The 10309-nt window shown below is 54.5% G+C and overlaps 2 protein-coding genes across 3 annotated transcripts in view; one reads left to right on the forward strand and one right to left on the reverse strand.

Moving 5' to 3' along the window:
* LOC306771310 (uncharacterized protein) overlaps positions 1 to 7173 on the reverse strand; it is an 8112-nt gene extending 939 nt beyond the window's left edge. Inside the window, exons 1-7 of the mRNA XM_079260465.1 lie at positions 6935 to 7173; positions 6163 to 6377; positions 5991 to 6092; positions 5515 to 5616; positions 1145 to 1258; positions 791 to 893; positions 1 to 668 (exon numbers count right to left, since the gene is read on the reverse strand). The exon at positions 1 to 668 is cut by the window's left edge and continues 939 nt beyond it. Of these exons, the coding sequence (XP_079116591.1) occupies positions 1 to 668; positions 791 to 893; positions 1145 to 1258; positions 5515 to 5616; positions 5991 to 6092; positions 6163 to 6377; positions 6935 to 7082 (1452 nt within the window). The 5' untranslated portion in view covers positions 7083 to 7173. The remainder of the gene's footprint in view (positions 669 to 790; positions 894 to 1144; positions 1259 to 5514; positions 5617 to 5990; positions 6093 to 6162; positions 6378 to 6934) is intronic.
* Positions 7174 to 7401: 228 nt separating this feature from the next.
* On the forward strand, positions 7402 to 10309 carry pdf (peptide deformylase, mitochondrial). Of its 2 annotated transcripts, XM_079260478.1 has the most exons (3): positions 7402 to 7471; positions 9342 to 9933; positions 10003 to 10309. In XM_079260478.1, exons 2-3 carry the CDS (start codon positions 9354 to 9356, stop codon positions 10155 to 10157), a joined length of 735 nt encoding a protein of 244 aa, XP_079116604.1. In that variant the 5' UTR covers positions 7402 to 7471; positions 9342 to 9353; the 3' UTR covers positions 10158 to 10309. The 2 variants fall into 2 exon arrangements, with proteins under 2 accessions (XP_079116604.1, XP_079116603.1); XM_079260477.1 differs by lacking the exon at positions 7402 to 7471 and having other exon boundaries at positions 9096 to 9933.

Raw genomic sequence — 10309 nt, forward strand, 5'->3', positions numbered from 1 at the left:
GCCAGTGGGACCCTGTGGGCCAGTGGGACCCTGTGGGCCAGTGGGACTCTGTGGGCCAGTGGGACCCTGTGGGCCAGTGGGACCCTGTGGACCAGTGGGACTCTGTGGGCCAGTGGGAGCAGTAGAGGCTGCGTGTCTGCAGCTCAGCCTAGTGGAACCCGGATGGGGTTTAGCGGTGGACCAGATCCTCCAGGAGGAGATGTTAACCAGTCGAACCACCGGCGACATCAGGACAAGCTGGACAGCCAGTCCAGGACCCGGCAGACCTTCTGGATCTTCTGGAGGGTTTGCTGGTCCCGGAGCCGGGTCTGCAGTCTGAAGGGGGGTGGAGGTCGGTGAGGGAGGCTTGTCGGGGAGCCCGGGGACGAGGTTGGACGGGGTGAGGTCCTGGGAGGAAGAGGTGGATGAGGAGGACTGGAACAGCAGCGGAGATGAAGAACCGTCGTCTGGACATCCTTCCAGGATGTTCTTCACCCATCGCTGGTGTCTGGAGCAGAACTGTGGGGACGGGGGACACGCCTCGCCCTCCTCCGGTTCCTGAAGTCCTGCACCCCCCGACTCGTCCGTCTGAGAGGAGTTCCCGTCCAGAGGCGGGTATGACGCTTCCTGTCCTCGCCTCCGTCTCTCCGGTGACGCCGAAGTCCCGGCTGGACGGCGGGCGGCAGCATCTGGGGAGCGAACCGGACTCATTTCAGACTCACACCGACGTCCTCCGAGGACCCAAACAGGAACCAGGACCCCAAAACCACAACAAGGACGTTCATCTGGTCCAGAGCCGACAGCGTCTCACCGCAGCGTTTTCCGAGCGCGGTCCCAGCGGTCCCGCAGTCCAACGTCTTCACCTCCACCAGCAGCTTCTCTCCATCCGTCACAGGACTTGGTTTCTTCATGATCTGGATCATGAAATGCAGAGTCAGTGAAGAGAACCGGTTCAGGGATCCTCAGTCCTGGTCCTGGAAGGAGGGGGTCCTGGAGGGAGGGGATCCTGCAGGACAGCGTCCCCGCGGTACACATCCTGCACTGCTGAGAATCCGGTACGTTGCAGCAGGGAAACCGCTAAAACCTCCAGGACCAGGACTAAGAATCGCTACTTTAGGGTTTTTCATGTTGGAGCGTTTTGAGTCTCGTCTCGCTGAAGACGCACCTCGTGGAGACAAGTCTGTCCTCGCAGAACCGTCTCCAGGTCCTGCAGGTAGTCCAGCAGCCGCTCCTCCACTTTACGGCCGTACCGCTCCCCGTACTGCTCCTCCAATCGGTCCTGGGAAAACCGTCACATGACCTGATGACCTCTTACAACACGCCCCCCAGAAACATGAGAACACGCCTCAGCGAGGTGGGAAAGTTCCTGCAGGAGAACCCAGAGACATTCCTGCAGGAGAACCCAGAGACGTTCCTGCAGGAGAACCCCAGACGTTCCTGCAGGAGAACCCCAGACGTTCCTGCAGGAGAACCCAGAGACGTTCCTGCAGGAGAACCCAGAGACGTTCCTGCAGGAGAACCTGAGACTTCCTGCAGGAGAACCAGAGACATTCCTGCAGGAGAACCAGAGACGTTCCAACAGGAGAACCCCAGAGACGTTCCAGCAGGAGAACCCGAGACGTTCCAACAGGAGAACCCGAGACGTTCCTGCAGGAGAACCCCAGACGTTCCAACAGGAGAACCCCAGACATTCCTGCAGGAAAACCCGAGACATTCCTGCAGGAGAACCCCAGACGTTCCTGCAGGAGAACCCCAGATGTTCCTGCAGGAGAACCCCAGACGTTCCTGCAGGAGAACCCCAGACGTTCCTGCAGGAGAACCCGAGACATTCCTGCAGGAGAACCCCAGACATTCCTGCAGGAGAACCCCAGACGTTCCTACAGGAGAACCCGAGACGTTCCTGCAGGAGAACCCGAGACATTCCTGCAGGAGAACCCGAGACATTCATGCAGGACAACCCGAGACGTTCCAACAGGAGAACCCCACACGTTCCTGCAGGAGAACCTGAGACATTCCTGCAGGAGAACCCCAGACGTTCCTGCAGGAGAACCCGAGACGTTCCAGCAGGAGAACCCAGAGACGTTCCTGCAGGAGAACCCAGAGACGTTCCTGCAGGAGAACCCGAGACATTCCTGCAGGAGAACCCGGGACGTTCCAACAGGAGAACCCCAGACGTTCCTGCAGGAGAACCCGAGACGTTCATGCAGGAGAACCCGAGACATTCCTGCAGGAGAACCCCAGACGTTCCAACAGGAGAACCCCAGACGTTCCAACAGGAGAACCCCAGATGTTCCTGCAGGAGAACCCCAGATGTTCCTGCAGGAGAACCCCAGACGTTCCTGCAGGAGAACCCCAGACATTCCTGCAGGAGAACTCGAGACGTTCCAGCAGGAGAACCCAGAGACGTTCCTGCAGGAGAACCTGAGACTTCCTGCAGGAGAACCCGAGACATTCCTGCAGGAGAACCCGAGACGTTCCAACAGGAGAACCCCAGACGTTCCAACAGGAGAACCCCAGACGTTCCTGCAGGAGAACCCCAGACGTTCCAACAGGAGAACCCCAGACGTTCCTGCAGGAGAACCCGAGACGTTCCTGCAGGAGAACCCGAGACATTCCTGCAGGAGAACCCGAGACGTTCCAACAGGAGAACCCCAGACGTTCCAACAGGAGAACCCCAGACGTTCCTGCAGGAGAACCCCAGATGTCCCTGCAGAAGAACCCCAGACATTCCTGCAGGACAACCCGAGACGTTCCAACAGGAGAACCCCACACGTTCCTGCAGGAGAACCCCAGACATTCCTGCAGGAGAACCCCAGACATTCCTGCAGGAGAACTCGAGACGTTCCTGCAGGAGAACCCAGAGACATTCCTGCAGGAGAACCCGAGACGTTCCTGCAGGAGAACCCAGAGACGTTCCTGCAGGAGAACCCAGAGACGTTCCAGCAGGAGAACCCGAGACGTTCCTGCAGGAGAACCCCAGACGTTCCAACAGGAGAACCCCAGACGTTCCAACAGGAGAACCCCAGACGTTCCAACAGGAGAACCCCAGATGTTCCTGCAGGAGAACCCCAGATGTTCCTGCAGGAGAACCCCAGACATTCCTGCAGGAGAACTCGAGACGTTCCAGCAGGAGAACCCAGAGACATTCCTGCAGGAGAACCCAGAGACATTCCTGCAGGAGAACCCGAGATGTTCCTGCAGGAGAACCCAGAGACGTTCCTGCAGGAGAACCCAGAGACGTTCCTGCAGGAGAACCCGAGACGTTCCAGCAGGAGAACCCAGAGACGTTCCTGCAGGAGAACCCCAGACGTTCCTGCAGGAGAACCCCAGACGTTCCTGCAGGAGAACCTGAGACTTCCTGCAGGAGAACCAGAGACTTCCTGCAGGAAAACCCGAGACATTCCTGCAGGAGAACCCCAGACGTTCCAGCAGGAGAACCCCAGACGTTCCAGCAGGAGAACCCCAGACGTTCCTGCAGGAGAACCCCAGATGTTCCTGCAGGAGAACCCCAGATGTTCCTGCAGGAGAACCCCAGACGTTCCTGCAGGAGAACTCGAGACGTTCCAGCAGGAGAACCCAGAGACATTCCTGCAGGAGAACCCAGAGACATTCCTGCAGGAGAACCTGAGACTTCCTGCAGGAGAACCCGAGACATTCCTGCAGGAGAACCCGAGACGTTCCAACAGGAGAACCCCAGACGTTCCTGCAGGAGAACCCGAGACGTTCCAACAGGAGAACCCCAGACGTTCCTGCAGGAGAACCCGAGACGTTCCTGCAGGAGAACCCGAGACATTCCTGCAGGAGAACCCCAGACGTTCCAACAGGAGAACCCCAGACGTTCCAACAGGAGAACCCCAGATGTTCCTGCAGGAGAACCCCAGATGTTCCTGCAGGAGAACCCCAGACATTCCTGCAGGAGAACTCGAGACGTTCCAGCAGGAGAACCCAGAGACATTCCTGCAGGAGAACCCAGAGACATTCCTGCAGGAGAACCCGAGACGTTCCTGCAGGAGAACCCAGAGACGTTCCTGCAGGAGAACCCGAGACGTTCCAGCAGGAGAACCCAGAGACGTTCCAGCAGGAGAACCCCAGACGTTCCTGCAGGAGAACCAGAGACTTTCTGCAGGAGAACCAGAGACATTCCTGCAGGAGAACCCGAGACGTTCCAACAGGAGAACCCCAGACGTTCCTGCAGGAGAACCCGAGACGTTCCAGCAGGAGAACCCAGAGACATTCCTGCAGGAGAACCCAGAGACGTTCCTGCAGGAGAACCCGAGACGTTCCTGCAGGAGAACCCAGAGACGTTCCTGCAGGAAAACCCAGAGACGTTCCAGCAGGAGAACCCGAGACGTTCCTGCAGGAGAACCCGAGACGTTCCAGCAGGAGAACCCAGAGACGTTCCAGCAGGAGAACCCAGAGACGTTCCAGCAGGAGAACCCAGAGACGTTCCAGCAGGAGAACCCGAGACGTTCCTGCAGGAGAACCCCAGACGTTCCTGCAGGAGAACCCCAGACGTTCCTGCAGGAGAACCCCAGATGTTCCAACAGGAGAACCCAAGACATTCCTGCAGGAGAACCCGAGACATTCCTGCAGGAGAACCGCAGACGTTCCTGCAGGAGAACCCGAGACGTTCCAGCAGGAGAACCCAGAGACGTTCCAACAGGAGAACCCCAGACGTTCCTGCAGGAGAACCCGAGACGTTCCAACAGGAGAACCCCAGACATTCCTACAGGAGAACCCGAGACGTTCCTGCAGGAGAACCCGAGACATTCCTGCAGGACAACCCGAGACGTTCCAACAGGAGAACCCCACACGTTCCTGCAGGAGAACCCCAGACATTCCTGCAGGAGAACTCGAGACGTTCCTGCAGGAGAACCCAGAGACATTCCTGCAGGAGAACCCAGAGACATTCCTGCAGGAGAACCCGAGACGTTCCTGCAGGAGAACCCAGAGACGTTCCTGCAGGAGAACCCAGAGACGTTCCAGCAGGAGAACCCAGAGACGTTCCAGCAGGAGAACCCCAGACGTTCCAGCAGGAGAACCCCAGACGTTCCAACAGGAGAACCCCAGACGTTCCAACAGGAGAACCCCAGACGTTCCAACAGGAGAACCCCAGACGTTCCTGCAGGAGAACCCGAGACATTCCTGCAGGAGAACCCGAGACGTTCCAACAGGAGAACCCCAGACGTTCCTGCAGGAGAACCCGAGACATTCCTGCAGGAGAACCCGAGACGTTCCAACAGGAGAACCCCAGACGTTCCTGCAGGAGAACCCCAGATGTTCCTGCAGGAGAACCCCAGATGTTCCTACAGGAGAACCCCAGATGTTCCTACAGGAGAACCCCAGATGTTCCTGCAGGAGAACCCCAGATGTTCCTGCAGGAGAACCTAGAGACGTTCCAGCAGGAGAACCTGAGAAGAACCTACAACAGGAGCTTTGCATCCTCTGCTGGCGGCTCGGAGCTACATGCGGATCGGTGGCGCCGCCTGCTGGGCAGCAGCGGAGTTTCACTGAGAGGGAACTGGAAAAACTCACCTTCATGTAATCTTCCAGCTTGCTTTTGTCGATGGCAAGAGTTTGTGCAAAACGTTTAAAGTCTGCGTTGTTCTTCCTCATGAGGAACATTTCACGTTGACTCTGTTTAAAACACAAAGTTTCACTGTTAGAAACAAGTTTCTTCCTGCAGAATAAATCTGTCATGCAGGCGACTTTCATCTCGCTCAGGTGTGGAGAGATGATGTAAAACCTGACTGGTCTCAGATCTCAGGACCAGACTGGTGGAGGGCGACACAACCAGTCCGTTCCAGTCCCTGTGGCCTGCAGCCTCCACTCAACAGGAAAAGTCGCTCCAGACGTTTTCAAACTCATTCAACTAATTATTTAATTAACTAATGAGTCTCGCTGCTTCACGTTTTCTGGCTGATTACATGAAACAAGCGGCGTCCGATTCATGCAGCAGGACATGAAAATAAAAACCATTTTCACCAACAATCCCAGTTTCAGACACTTACACAGTGATACTGGTACTGAGGCAGTCTGTTCGGGAAGAACGCTGCGATTTTAGACACGGTGGGAATCGTTCCTCTGCCCTCCTTCAGCATCCACATGATGACCTGAGAGGAGCAGAAACAGGCAGGAGAGGGTGAAGGCGTCGGGAACACGACACTGTGAACGGGAACTTACCATGGTCTTCAGGCCGAACAGGATCTTCATGTGTTTGATGGCAGGAACCAGTCGGGGAAGAAGCCTGAAGGTGGAGTCCAGAAAGTCCAGAACTCTGTCAAAGTTCTCCATGTCCCGTCGCTTCACCGTGGAAAACACCTGAGCAGCAGCAACACGCAGCCCCCAGGAGTCCAGAGGCGGGGGGTCCACATCTGGCCAGCGGGAGGGGTCGACGGCTGCAACAAGAGGAAGCAGGAACGTCACTGAACATCTCCGCAGTCCAAGATCCTTCATGTCCACATGGGCAGAATGGAGGTAGGGGGGGGGGGGGGGAGGGGGGAACGGACCTGGATATTGACAAAACAAAAAGATGACAAACAAACAAACAAACAAACAAAAAAAACAAACAAAAAAAAGATTTGAAGGTCCTGAGATGAACCGGCAACCCGTCCAGGTGTTCCTGCCTCTCGCCCAGTGATTACTGGGAAGGCCTCCAGTGTCCTGCTCCCTGAACTGGACTGATCGGTGTGGAAATGATGGATGATAAAGTCTGAATCCCAGATTTCACTGACAGCTAAAATCCTTCGTTCGGGTCTAAAAGACTTTCTTCGTGTTGCTTCTGTTTGCTGCACGTTTAACTAAGTTTGACCACTTTTACATCCACGTCATTACAGGTAAACAGTTCGGACAGGTGTTGCGTTTAGTGACGTAATAAATGCTGCATTACGTTGCATGTTGCGTTCACTTGCATCTGGACAAACCAAAAACCTGGTTTTCTGTCTGAGAAACCAACCTTCCTGTAGATCCATCGCTCTGTCAGCCCGGACTGGTTCTGTCACCCAAACCGGTAACCTCCTGGAGCTCCAGGACAGTCCGGTCTGCAGCCGTCCTCCGGTCAGTCCTCCGGTCTGCAGCCGTCCTCCGGTCAGTCCTCCGTCCATCCGCCCAGCTCTGCAGGGTCCGGAGAGCCCGGAGAGCCCCTCTCTTTAGGGCCCCGGGACTAGGACCAAGCCCCCCCAAGCTGGACATGTACCGGCATGTTGAGGCGCTTTCTGCTTCAAAACCGGTGCGATTTACATCCGGTAGGGGAGTAACAGGTTGCTGTCAAAATAAGACTCCATTGGTTTATTCGAGCTGAAAGTTTTCTCTGAGATGCTTTGTTATGATTTTATTTTGAAAGTAATGCGTAGTGACGTCAGACGTAACGTAAACAACACGGAAGTGATTTGATGGCGCATCGGTGACCTCACTCCTATTGTTTCCTGTTGGCGCGTGAGCACGTTTATAATCGATATATAGCTGTAGATGTTTACTGCGTGTCTCTGAAGAGGTAAATATAAACACAAACACTTGTTTTAAAGCATAATTACAGGAGCATGCTAAGAAGCTAGCTTAGCCTGTAAGAATGCAGTGGGAGCGCGTGTTTTGTTGTGAATGACAGCACCGGCGGGCGGTAAAACTATCTCTTGTCACCTTGTTAAAACGGTTTTAGCTTCTTTCAGGTGTTTTGTCTGTGATGAAGCAGAGCGGCCATCTTTGTTGTGGTCAGGTTGAACCTGAAAATCAGGATTAATTTAATTGCGTTTGTTTCAGTTTGGTTAAAAGAAGCTTTTTCCCAAAGTAACCGGGGTTTAGTTTTGTTGTGGTGCATTCAGGTCTGCAGGAGGAAAAAGAGAAGAGGTGAACGACAGTTTAGTTTCATGCTGGTCTGCAAGGTGGAACTTTAACACGTCCAAAAAGTTACATTTTGGTTCGAATTGGAGGAAAATAAAATGGAAATTTACTTTAACAGCTGGTTTATCGTGCTTCAGGACCAGAACACAGCGAGGCGGTTCTGGCTCGATTTAACCTGAAATGAAACGGATTCAAACCAGAAGATGGAGATGCAGTAGACTAAGACCCGTTTCCAGACCTGATCTCACATCAGACCCGGCCTCTGACTCTATTCCTGGTCAGACCCGGTCCCAGACCAATTTCAACATCAGACCCGGTCCCAGGAAACCTTTCTGAATGTGCAGAGTTTAGCAGCCATGCAAGCAGAAGCTGCTGCAGTGATCAGGTCATGTGATCGGATAGGTCTGGACGATTAATCAGATTGTAGTCTCAGTACGATCTGGGTTTCCAACGATGATAAAAACTAAAAGGGTGTGATTATTTTCCTCTCTGCAGTTTCCTCTCCTGCTGTCTTCAGCTGCTAATCGAGTGTCTCTGGCGTTGCAGCGCTGTGCTGTAAACTCCTCCCACAGCCGCTTTGCTTTCATTCAGACACTGTTGCCAACTTGGAGACGTTCTCGCTAAATCTGGAGACTTTTATTTGTTAAAAGTGACAAATCTAGCAGCTTTTACTGGAGTTATTAGAGACTTTTCTGGTTTTGGCGACTGACTTGAAGGCACATATTGTTCTGCAGTTACTGTAAGGAAGGAGCAGCGGGAGCCTCTCCCGTCCTAAAGCACTCCCAGGCGGCCAGTCTCAGTCGGCTCCGGCTGCAGGTCCATGTAGAATAACTGCAGTAGATTGTGGAAGTTCACCTAAACATAGTTTATACCATTTTCAGTGACAACTGGCTGCATTATTTTCCTATACATAGTTCGGCCAGTTAAACACTGTAATATCCCTCCGTTACGGGGCGTTGCCATAGCAACGCGTTAACCAGCTGGTTCAGATCAGCCGTCTAACAGGTGAATGAGAGAAACGCGCTGCAGCCTGACAGCGGTTGTTTGGTATAAAACGTACATCCAGACCAACGTAAAATAGTTCCTATATAAGCGGTAAAAGCAGATTAAACAACTCGGAACCGTCCATTAGACGGTTATAATGCACGACACGGAGTCCAGAACACCACGACGTGCAGCGTTGTTTAATCCTTACTTATATTTATCCAGTTTTCATCAGTATTTGCACTTTGTCAAGACAAAGCTTCATGTTATTTGTTTGTTTTCCAAAATCTGTGGAATCTTAAAGACATTGTTTAAAAGCCTTTTTAATGTTAAATAAATTCATGTTGTTAAAGATAAAAGGATAATCGTGTTAAATAATCGAGATCTCAATTCAGTCAAAATAATTGTGATTATTTTGCCATAATCAAGCAGCTCTATGAGCGGGTCATGTGACCGGGTCGGTCCGGGTCGTCTTACCAACGTCTGAACCATGAAAATCTTGTTTCTCTGGTTTCATGTGGACGAGCTTCGTCTCCATCCAGCCTCCTCCCACCATGACCTCCAGGTTCTCCGTGTTCCTGCTGTCCAGGACGGGTTTCAGGCTCTGTGTGCCCCCCCGCGCCTCCCGTCCAGCGTCCTTCCTCCTCCCGTGCAGCTCCGCCTGCAGCCGCCCGTCCTCCAGCCACGTGAAAGTGCGCTCCTACCTTCAGTACATGAAGCGGAAGGTCTTGCCCGCTCCTGGTCCGCCGTACCTTCATGTGTGCCAGGTCGGGGATCCGGTCCTGCGGTCGCGGGCCGCTGCTGTGGACCCTGCGGCGGTTCCAGGTCCGGAGATCCAGCAGCTAATCGGCACCATGGTGAAGGTCATGCGGAAGCTGGAGTGTGTGGGTCTGAGCGCGCCTCAGGTCGGCGTGCCACTCCGCATCCTGGCCCTGGAGTACCCAGAGAAGATGCTGCAGCAGAGTTCCCCGGCAGCGAGGACGCTCCGTGGTCTCTCCGCCCAGCCTCTCAGGGTCTTTGTGAACCCCCAGCTGAGGGTCCTGGATGGGCGGACGGCGCTCTTCCAGGAGGCGTGTGAGAGCATAGCGGGCTTTTCTGCCACGGTTCCGCGCTACCTGTCGGTGGAAGTGTCAGGTAGGCGTCTGCAGCAGATGTGGAGGAAGTCTGGAAGCAGCCGTTTCAGGATGTCTCTCTGTCCCGCAGGTCTGAATGAAAGAGGCGAAGCCGTCACGTGGCAGGCCAGTGGCTGGTTGGCCCGCATCCTCCAGCACGAGATGGACCACCTGGACGGGGTCCTCTACATCGACCGCATGGACAGCAGGACCTTCATCAACATCCGCTGGCAGGAACACGAGTAGGCTGTAAGGCGTCCAGCTCGCTGCAGCCGAGACGTTTCCGTGTCAACCAGGACGCCAAGATGGACGACTTCCATCAGCTGCGGCGTCGCGGCTGACGCAGCTTCGTGGCGGCTCATTGGGACGAAGTTCCGGTCCGACATCTGCTGCTCAAT

This window comes from Telmatherina bonti (assembly GCF_933228915.1).
Source record: "Telmatherina bonti genome assembly, chromosome: 2".
Classification (NCBI taxonomy): domain Eukaryota; kingdom Metazoa; phylum Chordata; class Actinopteri; order Atheriniformes; family Telmatherinidae; genus Telmatherina; species Telmatherina bonti.